The sequence below is a fragment of the Parasteatoda tepidariorum genome, chromosome 9, assembly GCF_043381705.1.
Source record: "Parasteatoda tepidariorum isolate YZ-2023 chromosome 9, CAS_Ptep_4.0, whole genome shotgun sequence".
Taxonomy (NCBI): domain Eukaryota; kingdom Metazoa; phylum Arthropoda; class Arachnida; order Araneae; family Theridiidae; genus Parasteatoda; species Parasteatoda tepidariorum.
Window position 1 is genome coordinate 2,318,362 of NC_092212.1, and position 17,999 is coordinate 2,336,360.

At 29.2% G+C, this 17,999-nt stretch overlaps 1 protein-coding gene across 1 annotated transcript in view; it reads left to right on the plus strand.

Annotated features, from left to right (window-relative positions):
- Positions 1-5,095: 5,095 nt before the first annotated feature.
- Positions 5,096-17,999, plus strand: part of LOC107455582 (uncharacterized) — a 51,731-nt gene continuing 38,827 nt past the window's right edge. The window contains exons 1-9 of the mRNA XM_043042609.2: positions 5,096-5,233; positions 10,306-10,469; positions 11,490-11,686; positions 12,480-12,609; positions 13,720-13,836; positions 14,309-14,368; positions 15,786-15,854; positions 16,453-16,557; positions 17,703-17,824. Of these exons, the coding sequence (XP_042898543.1) occupies positions 5,164-5,233; positions 10,306-10,469; positions 11,490-11,686; positions 12,480-12,609; positions 13,720-13,836; positions 14,309-14,368; positions 15,786-15,854; positions 16,453-16,557; positions 17,703-17,824 (1,034 nt within the window). The 5' untranslated portion in view covers positions 5,096-5,163. The remainder of the gene's footprint in view (positions 5,234-10,305; positions 10,470-11,489; positions 11,687-12,479; positions 12,610-13,719; positions 13,837-14,308; positions 14,369-15,785; positions 15,855-16,452; positions 16,558-17,702; positions 17,825-17,999) is intronic.

Below are 17,999 nucleotides of genomic sequence, written 5' to 3' on the forward strand. Positions count from 1 at the left end.
TATGAATCGCGATATAAGATTTTAAAATCACATGAATACGATTCCATCAATGTTAGATTGTGATTCAAAAATACAAATCACGATATTGGATTTTAAAATTACGTGAATATGAATTGCGATATTGGTTTTAGGAAATTGAAAATACAAATCGCATTATTGGATTTTTGAGTCGCATCAATACGAATCGCGATGCATGAATTTTAGATCCAGTGAATAGGAATAGCGATATTGGATTTTAAACTCGCGTTTAATATGAATCACGACGCATGATTTTTAAATCACATGAATACGATCCCATTGTATTCATGTGATTTATGTTCTTATGTTTAACCATCATAAATCAGTCCGAATTTCTACATTAGGGTGTTGGTTACCATCAAAAAATATAATGATTCATGATGGAATTATTGATGGTTACCATCAAGATTATGTTGGTCCATCAATTGAAAACAATCAAAAATTTTGACTTGTGTTGCTACTAGTATCTAGACCTAGAGGAATGATACGAAAAACTGGAATACAATCACTCCTGATTATTGGTTATTCGTTCCAGATGCTTTCCTATATGTGAAGGGGTTCGATAGAGTGTAGTTGAAATCTTGAGGAAGAGTCTGTGTTGGTCAAAAGAAAACATGTGAAGGTAGCTTTAAAAAAGAATGGGAGTTATTTTGCCTCCCTGCTATTCTTTTTAATCAGGAGAATTATGCGTTTCAAAGAAGGGATGTTTAATAACTATTTTTTCACGTCTCACTTCGTTCTTAAAAGAATCACGATATTGGATTTTAAGAAAGCGAAAATACAAAACGCAATATTAGATTTTAAAATCGTGTGAATATATTGGATATTAGGTAAGCGAAAATACAAATCGTGAAATGGATTTTTAAATCGCATAAATACGAATCGCGATGTGTGCTTTTTAGGTAGCGTGAAAACGAAATGCGTAACTTAAATAACGTGTGAACACGAAAATCAATATTTTAAAAACGCGTGAATACGAATATTGGCATTCGATTTTAAGCTCGCGTGAATACAAATCACAATCCTGATTTTAAATACAAATCACTTAATTGGATATTTAAATAACATTTACATTTGATAATAAATTCAAGAAAAATCTGTCATAGCAGCTAAATTTCCCAGGAAATTATGACATGATAACTTGAACAAAGAAGCAAGCTTAAAGTCAAGCAATGACATCAAAACATCACAGGCTTTTATACAAAAAATGTGGTTGTGTCAAAAGCTAATTTACAATATCATGGACATTTTGTATAACATTAAAGTGAAAACATAGTAACAAGTTTAGTTTTAACCCTTTTGCATAATGTTATGAAAGCAATAAGTTATAGTGGAGGTATGTTACTCTTTCAGAGAAAAAGTCATAAACTAGAACTTTATTTTTGTATCGGGGTGAATTAGGAAAAGCATAATACAAAGGAAGATCCAACTGATTAGTCAAACCATTTCCAACAAACACAATGCATTTCTTTCTTTTGCGATTGCTTCCATGATTACAAAATTAGAGTATGCAGTAACTCATGTGACACATTGACTCTATTTTTTCTTCATGAAAGGCAGAGAAAATGCGAGAGGAAGGGGGGGGGGTTATCTGCTATTTCTTTTTCTATCATTTCAACAGATTTTGTCAGTTTTTTTTCATGGAATGTCTTATCTTACTTTGAAAAATAATCATAATTGTAAAAAGAAAAAAATTGAAACAAATTTTTAAAAAGTGGAAGATTTTTGTTCCTGATCGAAAGATTACAAAACAAGTCCGTAATTCAGAAGTCTTTCACCGAAATCAGGGTTTTTGACCCTCCCACGAACCCAGCTCAAATGGGTTTTTTTATAATCAAAATCTTTCCTTATATCAATTGTTATTTTTTATTTGACTTATAAATATTAATACATAACACACAACTATACATAACCCTACTTTCAAAACTTAGTATATATATATAGATATATATATAACTTTGAATTAATATAACAATTTTTCTTGCCTCGAAGTTAGGAAAAATCACTTTTTTTAAACAATAATTTGAGCTTCCTTAATGTTATTTGTTTTGAATTGAACAGATGTAGAGTACGGGGTGAAATAACTTTCTTTTAAATCCTTAACAAATAAGTTTTTAAAAATTTATAAAATAAGCATATATAAGTATTACAATAAAATATTAAAAATATAATCTTTTAATTCTTTTTGAAAGAATATTTTTGTTTTATAAAATATAGAAATGTATGGATTAAAATATTTTGTTAGTATAGTTATATTTTAATGCTACAAAATAATCATTTAAATACAAAAAATCATTAAATTTCAAAAATACTGAATAATAGGAAACTAATATTTTCTTATTTTGCATCATAAATTTTATTTAATATAAGTTCACATGATTGATTAATTATTTTATTGACCGCAGCAAAACTAATTCGAAATACATAGTTAAAAGAGCAATTCAAAAACTATCAAGAAAACTGTGAAATAAACAGTAGTTAGTTTTGCTTGTAAAAAACTCTTATTAAATGAAACTATAACTTAAATACTTAAAAAAAATTTAACAAAACAAAAAACAGCATATTTCTTTGACCCCAATATTATGCTTTCATTTCTAATCAAAGAAGGAATTAATTTAACAGCCTTTTATTATACCAGCATGAAAAGATGGTATTAAAATAAAAGCTAATTTTTTTTATTTTAATTCATTATTTAATTATTCTCCAAAGTTTTCTTTTCTATTAAAATGATTCCTTTTAAATTAAAATTTAAACCTAAAAAGTGTTAAACTAGGCAATATTTTTAAAAAATCCAATAAAACCTAAAAAAGCACAATAAAACCCACTGGGTTGAAGTATTTTGTGAAAAACCCGGGCAAACCCCGACTGAAATTGGTAGAGTTAGCAGGTATATGTATAAGTCAATTAAATTTATTATGAATTTGAATTCGTTTAATTTATGAGTGGGACCAAAAATATAGTTTCATAATTTTAATTTAATATATTTAAATTTCTAACATTTTTAACTCACATGCTAGTTTATTTAAGAATTGTTTAAAATCAACAACAACAAAAAATTCTCTTTAAAAGTAGAAATTATTATCATAAATTTTAAACAATATACCTACAAACTTTTTTTCTAAAAACATCTTGACAAAGTTGTATTAAAAAGAAAGATACCGAAATTTCTACCCCATTCCACGAAAAAAAAAAAAAAACTGTGTTGTTCGGAATATTAGACTATGAGAATTTTTTACATCTCTGATGTAAACTTGAAGGTAGACATTTAAAACTACAATCTTTAAAAAACTTTTTTTTTTCACATAAAGAACTAGAATAAGGTTTATGACTACAATCAACATAACTATGAACTATTGCTATTATTGTGTAAAACTTATAAGAATTAGGTTATTCAACAGTATAAATAACTGAGAGCAATCTTTTTCTGAGGTTTATAAATGTGTGAACATGATTTTGATCAATAAGACTTCTCTCCATTAAAAAAAAAATCTTGCTATTTAAGTTTTTTAACTAATTCTAGTTTCAGTATTAATATTTAAATTATAATCCTGTTTATTAATATCACAAAATGAAGTTTTGTCCCCAATACGAGTAGAGCAGTGAGTTATTAGAGCATCCAAATAATCACTTGTCTTCTGAGGTTTATCGCACATATGAATAAGACTGCGATCATCTAGAGTCCTTTTCTTTGTAAAATTCTTATTACATACACAACAAGAATAAGGTTTCTCTCCAGTATGAGTTCGATTATGAACAATCAAATGACTTTTTTGTTTGAACTTCTGATTACAAATGCTACAAGAATAAGGTTTATCGCCCGTATGAACACGTAAATGGGCAGTTAGAGAACCTTTCCTTGAAAAATTCTTATTACATAAAATACAAGAATAAGGTTTTTTACCAGAATGTGTTGAGTTGTGCAAATTTAAAGCACCTTTTCTTGTAAAACCTTTATTGCATATAATACAAGAATAAGGTTTTTCACCTGTATGAGTAATTTTGTGATTCATTAGGTGATTCTTCTGTGAAAAACTCGTTTGACATAATGTACAGAAATAAGGTTTAGTATCAAAATGAACAGATCTGTGATCAATCAAACTACATTTCTTCGAAAAACTATTATTACTCAAACTACAAGAATAAGGTTTATCAGCGGTATGAAGACGATTGTGTCTTATAAAATGACCCTTCTGAGAAAAACTTTTTTCGCATAAACTACAAGAATAAGGTTTTTCACCTGTATGAAGAACAAGATAATTCGTTAAATTAATTTTTACAGAAAAACTTTTATTACATATGCTGCATGAAAAAAGTTTTTCGCCAGTATGAACACGAGTGTGAACAATAAGTTGGTTTTGTGTTGCAAAACACTTTTTACAAACATTGCAAAGATAAGGTTTTTCACCACCAGAAAACATTTTTAACTCATCTAATTTGCTGTTTGTCATAAAACTCATTTTACATATATATTACAATCAGATGATAAGTTACTAATCTGAATAATCCTTTAAACCTTTATACCATGGGAGGAAGGTTTTTAAAGAAGAGATGATTAGTAAGTATAGTAAGATATTATCAGAAACCTTTCCTTACGTTTGGTAAGGAACATTTTCATGGATTAAAAAGTTTTGTTTACATTTTTAGTTGTTTGTTTCTACCCACCTTTTTCCCCGAATGTACGCTGAATTAATGTCGAATATTTGCGAATCAGAATAGAATCAGAATATTTGCGAAAACAACTGAGCTTTAAATCAGTTATGCCAGCAAATCTATTGCTTTCTGTGGATCTTATTATTTGAGGTTGCTTAAATTTTTAATAAATTTACAGATTCAAATGCTTCCAGTCTTGATAACAACCTACAAAATGTGACACATCTCTATCACTCACGAACCAACCAATACCAACCAAAATTTGACTTTTGACCTCTAGCAGCATGACTCATTCTTAGAATAACAGGTCAAAGCGTGAGTAGTAACGTTAATTAATGCCCAACCTCTTGTGGGATGTCGGAAATTGAAACTAACTGAAATGTTTGTTTATTGTCTTCCTTGTTTTGGAATTGCTTTTCACTGTCATAATTATCCTTTTATGTGTCTTAATTCTGTCTCAGTAAATGAGATTGTTATTCAAAGGAATTAGATGAGATGATTCTTCATATGGCTTACGTTAATGTTTTAGAGTGGTCCCCAGAGCATGTAGCCGAATGGTTAAGGGGTAAATTTGTTTACATCTTCTCTCTACACTGTTGTTATCCGATATTTTTATTTTCTTCACATTCTGTTCATTATTTCATAGAAGGTTGCGTCTTTTTTAATTATTTTTCTGTTTCTATTTTACTAATTTCTCTTTAAATTATTGCCGATTAATAGTAGGTTGCGTAGAGAACTTTTCTATTCTTTAAATAAAAAAGTACGTAAATTTTCGTATTAATACTCTGTTGAATATTTGCATACTAGATATTTGTTTTTCAAGCACTGATATTATTTTATTTATATTTCCTTACATTGTTTAATATTTTTGTATATTTAGTACGGTAACATTTTATTGATTGCTTTATAATTTTATAATGCTCTATTTGGCAAAAAGCTGATCAGAAAGTTATTGCTTGCTGAAAAGGAAAAAAATTCATTAATACTGTAAACATTAGTTATAAATATGGATATTCGGGGATATTTCCGTATCGTGGTCTGGCAGGCCAACAAAATCGCCAAAGGGAAAGTATACAGTTTTGAGGTTAAGTAAAAAAAAATTCTTGCAGAAAATGTCTTTGATAAAGTAAAGGGTTTTATTAATTTTGTTCAAATGAAATTTTCAAAACTTCTTGCTTTACAAAGGAAATTTTTAAGTTTAATTTGCAGTCTACTCAACTTTATTTTTTAATATCGTATAGAACTTAATTGTTAAATTTCTTGTGAGTTTGAATAACATATTTGTATATTATCAAGGGCGCCGGCAGAATAATCTAAAAGGGGGTGCAACCCTCTAATAAATTAATCCCCCCCCCAAAAAAAGAAGAAAAAATTTAAAAAATTTTGTTATTACATTTTGTTTTGCTATTACATATACTTTCAGCCATTAATTTTTTTCAAGATTCATTTCTTCATTATTTTTTAAAAGAAAAGTTCGAATTTCTTGTACTTGCAAATTTTGCCACGAGAAACTTTATTGATGGTGCTGGCATAGCTACTGACTTTGAAACACAAATAACTACAAGCAGTAGTTTCGTATATTAACGTGCTTGTGGCTGGCCAAGAAGGTATCGTTCAAAAATTGATTCGAGACAAATATCCTAAAGCTGTGTTTTTTCATTGAGCCAATCATTTATTGAATCTCGTGATCAACGACTTAAACCGTGTTGAGGGAGTGCAGAATACTATAGGGACAACGAAGGAAATTATTAGCTTTTCAGGGAAAGTACCTTGTGACAAAAAGAAGTTCCTAACATCCCTTTGCTCCGTGAAACACGCTGGTCAGAAAAGTACAAGAGTACCAGACGATTTTCCGAAAAGTTTGTTACAATTATAAAAGCTTTTGAGGGCCTTACAGAAAAGGCGGCAAACAAAGACACCAAAGTGAAAGCTAATATACTTTTATCAGCTGCTACAACGCCAACATACATTGTATCACTTTTTGTTATTGCTACTTATTCTGCCGAACTTGAACCTGTGTGCAATCAGTTGCAAAAAGTAAACACAGATCTAAAAGAAGTAACTGATTATGTAGTCAAATTGATAGAAGTGCAGCAAATTAATCAAAACAATGCTGCTGAAGAGTTTACTGCAATTTTCGCGAAAGCAGAACACATTTGCGAAGAATTAGGCATTGAAATGTGGCCTCTAGACAAGTTCATAGATCGAATGTGCCTTCTGAACACACGGGAAAAAATTTCAGGAATATCAATCTTTATTCCTTATTTAGACTCCATTGTATCTTCTTTGACAGACCGTTTTTCTTCTACTCAAAGAAAAGCATTTTCAGCAATGGACAAACTGGACAAAGCGTCATATCCTGAAGTTTTAGAAGATATATAGGACTATGTATAAAGATCTGCTCTCATCGAATGTCATCACTGAAGCTACAACGTGGTACGAAATCTGGAGGAATAGAGAAAATTTTTACGAATCCCCTGTATACATTGATTTAGTTATTGAGGCCACACCGTTTTATCCAGCTGTAGAGGAAGCAAACAAGATGATTATAATTCTTGTTTGATTAAACAATTCTTTAATTGTTTATGTATCAGTAATTACTTAATTATTTGATTTTGAACAAAAATATTTTTAATAAAAAAAATTTATAACAAAATTTTTTTTCTCTTATCTCATTAATTGTTTTTAAAAAAAAGCCAGGGGGTGCAATAAATTTCAATATAGTGCCAAGGGGGTGCAAGTGCGCCTCCTTGCACCCCCCTCCCTGCCGACGCCCTTGTACATTATACAGAATAAAGATTTCACTGTAATTCCAGATGGAGTTTTATTTTTGTGTAATTTTTTTAAAATATATTTTGATGTAAAACGAGCAAAATATGAAAAAAATCATTATAGTGTAGAGCAGTAAATTAATATTTCTAATGCCACAAGTGTTTAGATGTTGGAAATTTGAAATCAGAGAACATTTATTTTGAATGAAAACTATTGGAAATAAATTAGTTTTGTTACTAATAATCATAAATAATTATGCTGAATTTATAGCAAAACCACGAATATTAAACTTTAAAAATCGGTTGGAATTTTGTCTTAAGATGGTGAAAAATATCTAACTAAAAGCATATTAATAAAATATGTGATTCTTTGAAATATATGTGAGATAGATTGTGTTTTATTTCAGTCTTTCATCCCTTCAGTGGGTCAATATAAATGAGTACCAAGCATGCTTGGGAACTGAACGCAAGGGTTCCGTGTTCTGCTGACCACCTAACCGTAACATCTGCTACTGCACCCCAGAGCCCAAGGTCAAAAAAACTGATTTGGGCACAATAAAACTTGGCCCTCTTTGGGCTGTCGCGCCACTGAGTTTAGTTTGTTTCATTAATATAAATTCATATTTATAATAAATTGTGCTACCTGATTAAAAACGTCATTCACTTTAAAAGTATATAAATAGCAAATAACATTTGACATGTTTAGATTGCTTAAAAAATAGGCGTCCACTTTCAAGACTTGCCAGACATGAATGAGAAGAAACATAAGTGATTTGAAATAAAAACATAAAATTGTCAATGAAAAATGGAAAATTTGGTGAGAAACGAAGCAGTGGTGAAAAGGAACAGATAAGGGTAAAATGCATTTCCACACACTATGGAGAGTTGGTGAGAAGCTAATGACATTAATAATGGAGTCATCTTTCATATAAATGAAATTTGATTCCAGGGCATCTAGATGAGCTGATGCGACTGGAGTGAAACTGATTTTAGCATTGTCCAAATAGAATTTATGCCCATTATTCTATCAATATGTAGCATTTCATGATTTCTCATATTTTTGATAACAGACAATCTTGCTCCTTAAGTCTAAATCTTAAACCGTGTCCAGTTTGCTCGATATAGCTAAGGTTGCACTGATGAGGAATCCTGCTACATCAGACCTAATAGAAGTGCTTTAAAATTTAGATTTAAGGTCTGGCAAGTCTTGAAAATAGATGTATATCAGTGGTCTGTTTCGCTTATTTTTATTATTAATGCTTTGTAAATTGAATTTAAACCCTTGCCATAAAACTTGCAGGTTCTTTTTCAAATTTTCATAATGTGAAATGATTTTCACACTAAACTTTTCTTGGCATAAGACAAATTTATTTAAATACCTACTATGCTACATCACACACATAAAATTAAGTATATAAAAATAATTACAAATCACATCGTCAAAAAACGCTTCGCTCCTTCCCTCCACATTCTAATCCTTTTTACATTACACTCCAAATATAAGAGAGAATCTTTATTAATTAATTCTTAAGTTTTGTTCATATCTCGTAGCGCCATCTAGTGGTGGCAAATCTTACACGTCCCTGGGGGGAAAGATGTATCTAAAGGAACCACAAAGTTTTTGTGAAGTCTTCACTCGCACCCTTCTTTCTGTCTCTCCTCCTCGGACATCCTTTCCTCTCTTCCAGATCACGTGGAAGCTGATAATGTCAGTGATAGGATTGCATGTAGCAGGAGAGGAGAATAGTTAAGCTTTTCTTCGAATAAAAATTATTTTTGTCTCATAAGAGTTAGTCTGGCAGCACAGTTTTATTTATTATGTATTCATCACGCATTTTATTTATTTCCTTCATTTCGCAAATTTATCTCACTATTATCTTTTTTTATTTATATTTTGTAGCTCAACTCCTTCAAAATCAAAAATGAAATTTATAAATTGCAAACACAGTATTCTCAGAAATTATTTCTACTTCTATAAGCATCATATGTTTGCAATCTTATTAACATTAAATAAATAATAATTTTTGTTTTCTTTTAGTAAATAAATAATTTTTTAATTTATATTTATTCATACAATTATTTAAAAGAGTATTGTTTAATTGAAAATTATTTTATGTCAATTTTTTTGAATGAAATGTTATAAATTTAAGAGACATTTAAATTAACTTAATTTGCAACACATTATAAGTGATCCATAAGTTGTATTTTTTAAAATATGTCAATTGAAATTATTAAAAATGTAAGTGATTTTGTTTTCAATATTTGTCCTAAAAGAATGTTAGGCATTTGAGCAGTATAAGCTAAATACTGAATATTTATGTGTTGCATCTCTAGTTTTGTAGTAGTAATTGGCATTTATTTTTGAAAATAGAATTTTTTTATTATTATTATTTTACAGTGTTAAGTATAATTTTGATTTTTAAATTTAAAAACTCCTTGAAAGTGTTTTTTGCAATTATTGCAGTGACAGGATTCTATTTGTACAAATTCTTTGAATTAGGACCCTGGTTGAAACAAAGTGACTTGACATTAATTTTAGATTCACAAATTATGAGTAGTTTTTTCACAATTTTACAAAAACCGAACCTTTCCCAAAATGTCTGGATAGACCCCTGTCTATTTTCGAAGCGCTTGAAACATGACGACTGTTATTTGCTATTTATATATTTTTGAAGCGAATGAAGTTTTTATTGAGGTACTGTCTTCCGCTTCAGTTTGTTAGGATTGTTTATTTGACAAGTTCTATTATTATATTGTTTTTTTTTCCGCAACATTTGCTTCATTTTAACTCAATCGTGGTACCGACAGGATGAAAATATTTTAGTTGTCATATTTTTATTGACTATTAATTTGTTTCTTTTTATAGGATTAGAATATTCTTTACTGCCATACGTTCAATTCTTCTTGAACAATGGAATCGATGGACAGCATTTGCTAAATTTAACTGCAAATGACTTGGAAGATCTTCACGTTTTTAAAATTGGCCATCAAACACTCATATTAGAAGCTGTTGAACTTCTTAGACAATTGGTGAGACTTAAAAGAAAAAACTCTTTTTTTTTTCTCATGTTAGTTTTTAATTGCATCCATGAAATTAACTTTCGCATACTTGAAGTAACTAAAATCTTGTCTTAATTTGTGTATAATGTTATCACTTGAGTATTTTACTGTGTCATTTTATATGTTATTTAGTTATTCTTCTTTCAAGCACTTAAAATACACAAAAAATGGTAGTACACCATATAAATGCTTATAAACCTGAAAATTTAACTTTTCAGTTTCTAGTCGGTAGACTTTTTTTCTTGAAACCTAATGAGTGAGTGACTGATATCGATAGGTCCTTTAATTTAAAAGCCACTTTATACAGATTCTTTATTTTCTTTTGCTTGGATTAAATTAAATTGTTTTACGTATCGTGTATATGTTATGTATTGTATTATATGTATCACGTTTTTAAATTCCAATATTGTGATACTTATTTCGTATTTATATGTAATTTTAAAAATATGCATTTTGATTCGTATTCACTCGATCTAGAAATTATGCCGCAGAAATTATTTACGCGGTTTAAAAATTCAGTATCGCAATTTGTATTTTCACGTTTTTAAAATTCAATATCATGTTTCATATTCACACAAATTTAAATACCGATATCGCGATTCATATTCACACGATTTTGAAATCCAATATTGTGATTCTTGTAAGAAGTAAGTTTTTTCTTGAATTTAGTTACTATAAATGTGTCATATTCTTCATATGTAGGTAATTTAATTATAAATGTTAGTTTAAAAAATTATGGTTAATTTGAAACATGTGTAATACACGAATTAATATCTTGATATAAATTTTTTTGCACTTGAAATTTTCAGGGTTTTTCAATTTGAGTTACAATTACCCCGGTTAAGTGCTTAATTTTTTACTTAATTTATTGTTTGACTCATTAATTTAATTCTTAGTTCATAAATATGGTACAAATAGTTTTTAAAAAAAATTCTTTCCATATTTTAAAATGTCAAAATGTGTTTGACAATTTAACCTTTTTCTTTTCAGCATTATAATTTGAGTTCAGAGACTCTGCAATCGTTGGCTGTGAAGCTGAGCTGCAAGGCCCGTAGTTTGCACAATGATCTGAAACTGAATGGACCCCGAGACCAAAATAACCAACAGGAAAGGGTTTCAATGAATGTTTTGTCATCCGTTTCCGAAGTTTTAACTTCTGTTAAATCTCTTGTATCCTGGTTGGATCGGTATCTATCAATTTTTTTTATCTTTGAATTATTTCCCATAAACATTATTTCTTTTTCTTCAGAAAAAAAATTTTTTAAATAATTTTTTCACGTTAAGAATAATATTAATAAACGACTGTTTGGGATTCATCCAAAAGGAAATCCTTCATCATCCTGCCTGTTCTAACCAATTTTTTTATATTTCAGAAAATTTTCTAAATTTGGAAATATTACAAAAAAAATTAAATAATGCTGCTTCGTAACGAAGTGAGATAAATATATTTAATTTTTTAAGCTCTTTCATTAATAGTACTCACTTTAAAACTTCTTTGAAAGAAATAAAGATTTTTGTTTACTATTTTTCTTCAAAACTTTACTGATTAAATTAATTTAATACTATTGGATTTTTTTTTTCTTTCTTAAATTTCATAATCTTCATATTATTTAAAAAATATTTCATATTTATTTAAAATGAATTTCAGGTCTTTTATTTTCATAAGATTAATATCTTTTATTTTTAAGATAATAAACTTGTGCATATTATCAATAATTTTCTAGTTCCTTCAATGCCAATTATAAAAATTAAAATGTTGTATCCTATTTTAATTTGTAATATTTTCACTTCCTTTTTAATGAGTGTAAAAATTCCCTAAAAATGAGATATTGTTTGATGCATTTCACTATTAATTAAAAAAAAAATTTTTTACTTATTTATTTGTTTACAACCTTGATATAATTTTTTTTTTTTATGATTGCAATGGAATAAAATCAACATGTTCAATTGTTAATGTGATCCTACACTTTATTTTTAAAGCCTTCCTTTTCAACAAGATCCTGTCTGTATCAAGTTGAAAAAGACAGTTTTAAGACTGAGTATTGAACTTGCATCCACCACACAAAGGGATCAATTTGCAGAAAAACCACACACGCTCATCAAGAAAAATGTAAGCTTCCTTTTAAAAAAAAACTCATACTGGAATGCATGTTCATTCTTTTTGTGGGAGTGGGAAATAATGTTTTATCTTTTTTATTAAATTTTTAAAAAATTCAATTCTATATATTAAGCAAAAATCACATTTATTATGTTCATATGAACGACTGAAATATAGAATAAATTATGTATTTTTGAATGTAAATAAATATAATTCTCACTGGTTAAAAAAAAAATCCTAACTTTCGTACCATGGAACTCTAAGAGTACCGCAGAGTACCTTTTGGGAACCACTGGTTTATATCTTTATGTTATTTGTTGTATCTAAAGCTTTTGATATTATACTTCTTGAAAACTACCACTCATCAATAACTCTGATTTCTGTATACCAGGTTGCGTAGTATTTTTAAAAAGTACTTAAAGGTGCTTATTTTCGTTTTTAATTTTTCCTTTTTCAAAATGAGATTTTTCCCTTACCATGTTGATTTTTGCTTCAAATTATGCAAGAAGACACAGTTCACATTGTTCTATTCAACGTTTTCACAATTAATTTAACCCCAATCTATTTCGGCGCATTGTCAGTTCGTAGCATATGGAAACGCTTGTGAAACGAAATTCGTTTCACATGATTTAAAATTTCATATGATTTTTAACAATTGTCAAAAACGATTCTGTAATGTCAGAATTTATCATTATGACTATTATTTGTTTTAATTTAGAAATGGCGCTGCCATCGCGTTGCTTATGGTAGTTACTTCCTTCCTAAAAGGAGTAATTAATATTCTAACCGACAACAAGCAAGGTTCTCCGGCTTGAAATCATTTCTTTATGTTTTGTTTCCTAATTTTTAATAAATGTTATTAAGTTTAATTTTGGAGTTTATTCAATAGATCCATACACACGAACCTCTGAAACTACAAATGTCAAAAGGTTTTTTTATTTTTACATGACGATTAAAACCAGGTCAATTGTCAGTTGTCAAAAACTTTCCAACCCTGCCTAATTATGATATTTTTTTAAGTGCTTACAAATATTTTTTAGTGCTTAAAAGGTGCTTATTTTTTGTTGAATTATTTGGCTATGCACTCTGTATACATTAAGTGTTTTTTCTTCTTCATTTCAGTCTGCTCAAATTGCTGAATTATGTGATCAGTTTGTTCAAAACTCTATGGACTCTCTGATACTGCAACCTGCATCCCTAGATATAGCAGTGATAAAGAAGAAACCAGATGAAGAATTGGTATTATATTCCTTTTATTCATTAATGTTAAAACCTATTTTGTTTCTTTTAAATTTTAAATATCTCATTGTCATGCATTTTTAAACAAAATTGGTAAAATAGTTTCTGCGTTGTAAAGAATTAAAACTGAATTTTTTAAAATTTTATTATTTTAAAGCTATTCAATCCCTTTTGTCATTCAATATTATATAATTTAAACAAATGTTTTTAAATTTTTGCAGTTTGCAATCAAAATCGGATGGGTTTTTTTTTTCTATTGAAATAAGACTATCTAAATAAAAAATTAAAAGAATCAATTATAAAGACAAAATAATAGTGATTTTGCTCTGAAATGAATCAGTTAAAAGTATGACACATTAACACGGTAATCTTATATTATTCCATATCTTTATGTGTTTATTGATTACTTTTATCATTGTTTGTAAAGTGTGCACATGCATATATATTACATTAGAATATTGAATATTTTTAGGGTATACATATAAAGTCCACATATTCTGGAGTACATATAATTGGAGGCATTAAAGATCAAGTTAGTATAATTAAAAAAAATTCTCTTTTTTTTTCTTTCTTTTTTTATAGTTTTGTATTTGTTTTGATAAATTTGATATGAAAAGACTCAAACTTTAGTTGAATTCTGTAACTTGAACCACCCCAGCTTATTTGTATCATGTGTATATATAGCCTGATTTTTTATTAACAAATCTAGTAAGCACATAAGTTGGGTTAATTTTATGGTTCCTACCAACGATGGGATACCTGCAAATGACGTAGTACGGGTATCTCGATCCTGATTAGTTGTTGAAACGTGGCTTTTGTTTACTTTAGCAACTGTTCTTTCCATTCTGTTTTGAGTAAGCTAAGCCTTTCAAGAATCAATTCTTTTAGGTGAGACGAAGAAAAATTAGTAAAAATTGAAAAAATATGACAATCAAGTCATCAGGGGGTACCAGCCCTGAATTGTCATAAAAATGCAAAACTTCTTTTATCGAGAAAGCTAAGACAAATGTCAAAAATGCTTTCTCTGTGCCCCAAAAGTTTTTCTCCATTCCAGAATAAGAATACAAAAATAAATAGTGAAATATGTAATAAAATGCAGTTTAAATTACAGAAGCATGAAACAGTAGAATAAAGAAAATATAGAAAGAAAGTAAGAAAGAAAACTTACTTGTCAAATACGAAATAAAATAAAATACGAAAGCTTATACATTCATTGGAATAAAACAAGANATGATGTAAAATTAAATGCGAACTTAAGGAAAAAATGTAATTGTTAATTTATTCAAAGTGTCTTTATCATTCAAAATTGATAAATTTGTTTTTACACATATCAGTTTGTATCATTTTTATTGACGCTAAATTTTATTCATCGATCTTTTTTTTTTTCATGATGCCAACGGATCTGGCATTTCCGCACCAAAAAAATAATTAATAATTACTCTGACTAAAATTATATATAAAATATAAATTAATTTTCTATTAGAGTAGAAAAGTTTTCCAATTTCCTTAAATTCTCAAGCTATAGCAAAATATGCCAAAAGTAAAATTAACATTAAGAGGCTCAAACTTTTGATGGCTCTAGTGACCAAACTATTGGGACCATACTCCCCAGATTGCGTCTATCCCTCATAGTTTGGGGGTCAAAAATCTGAATCCGTTGAAAAAGAGGTATGTTTATTCAACGAAAGTACGTTTTTGTGTTTGATTTTGTAACTTAAAATACCGTCTGCACTAATTAATTAGCATGTTTGAAGTCACCTCCTTGAACCATTAAGATTGAGTGAATCCTAGAATGTGAAGATCAAAAGCTATTCAGGGTGGTCCGTTTATTTTTTTGCACACTGTACAATTGTCATAGTGACTATAATTCTATAATTATTTTTTTTCACTGTAATGTGTTTACTTAAATAAATTCTTACCAACATTTATGTGTTATTACTTTGTTTCAGAGTCCAACTAAATTATGTAACAAAGTTGAAAAGGGAGACGAAATAGTTCAAGTGAACTACCAGACAATAGTAAGCATATCAAATGAGATTACCTATTCTACTCGTGTCTTTTATTTTTAATGAGTATGGATTACATCTCCTAAAATGTTCTTTAAGTGAGGCAGTTTAAACTAAAAAAAAAAATTTCAAGTTTGTTATATAAACTTTGTTTAATATTATTATCTACTGAATTGTATTCAGTATGAAATTTATTTATGAAGTCTTAATTTTTTAAAGGTCAAATTCCACAATTGCAACATTAATTCTCTTTTGAAGGGGAATAGTTTTAGAATTATTTATCTGGTTTTGAATTATTTATCTTCAAAATAAAGGAGATGTTTTAATTCGGTACTCTTATCCCTCTAATGGTGTCGGGCTTTGCTTTTTATCTTTTCTTCTTACCTATGTTGTCTGAATCCCCCATTCCTTTGATTTCTTCTATCATCATCCTCTTGTCGTGTTTAACTGCCTGATGAAGGAAAACTACTTCGTCCCAAAATGCATAGTTTTATTGTATAGTCTTAATGAATGCTCATAAAATATTTTATAGTACTGCCTGCTGTGTAAATGACTGATTTTAAACGTTCATTACTATTTTGCTGGATTTTATTTTCTATCACTTCTTTAGATTGGTTGGCAGCAAAAGAAGTTAGTATCCACTATGACTGAACATTCAACTGAGTTACAACTAACGTTGAAAAAACGTCCTCGACACATCAACATGCTCGGAGAGGTGATGCTGTATTTATATATTTTTTAAATTAATTTTTTACCACTTCTTCCGTTGAGACGATGACCAAAGATGAGATTTCTTCTTTGTCAATTTAAAAAGAGCTGTTGGTCAAATGCGTCTTTCACAATTACTGAAAAAAAGTAGTATTTTAGGTTTTCTAATATGGAAATTTGACTTTGTTCATTATATCTATTATGAAATCATTTTTAATAAGACTTAGCTGGAACCCTTTTTTTTAAATTTTACTTATTTATTTTGAAAATAAACCCTATGTGAATCAGATTATTGGGTAGGTCTCTGTTGATTCCATTTATTGGACATAGTAATAGATCGATGTGACGAGTATGGCATATTTTATAACCGTCGTTAGACAGCCGACCCGATTTTCAGGTTTACGGCTACCAATGTTGAACTCGGTAGCCTTTTCATTTTGAAACCAATCTAGAGGACAAGGTAATTCCTGCATTAAGTATTAGGATAAATTTACCTTCATTTAGAACTTTTTGAGGAAACTAACCCCCATCTGCGTTACATGGAGGGGGAAATCACAAAAGCCTCCCCCGGTTAACGTGGCGACAAGGAGACTCAAACCCATGATTCGCCTACCACCCAGAATATTTTATGTCATCACTGTGGTCAATGCAAGCTGAGTAGGAAATTCGATTCGGCCAGTCATCGCTGGGATTCAAACCTGGTTTACCACCTTTGAAGGCGAGTGCTCTGTCCCGTGAACCACCACGGCTCGAGTATGGCATATTACAAGAAGTCTCCCGTTACATTGAGTTTCAAAGTCAACTCAAAATGCTACTACGGTACAGAACCTCTTATCTGGAAAACCAGATAACCGGAACGAATTTTGATACATTTTCGTGCCATTTAAAAATAATAATAATTTTTTTCCTTGTAAGATTTTAGGATTTTTTCTTTCTTTTTTAAGAGATGTTTACTTTACCATCATTTTAGAAATAATCATTAATTCCCTACACTGTCAGGAGAAATAAGTTTTTTTTACTAAATATCATCCTCCAATCATCCCTATCCGAGTTAGTCGTCATTCACGTTAACTTGGATAATCGGTATTTTGCTGTATTTGCTAATAACAAGAATTCCATCTGCTATTGTTATAACTGACTTTTAATTTGTAGGTCATCATTCTACGTCCTTATCGTATACCATCCAAGAAAACGAGCAAAAATTGTTATAACTGGCCCGATGATGGTCCACTCTCTCCCTTAGAGGTCAAGTCAAGTGAGAATGAATGTGAAAGGTCAGTTAACGCCATTCAATTCAGAATTATAAAACATGAGTTAGGAATAAGGTTATCNTCTGATTTCGTAACTTAATTAATAGTTAGCACTAATTAATTAGCATATTTGAGGTCACCCCCAGGAACCATTAAGATTAACACTTAGTTCGTGAAAATCCGATCATTAGAACGAAAG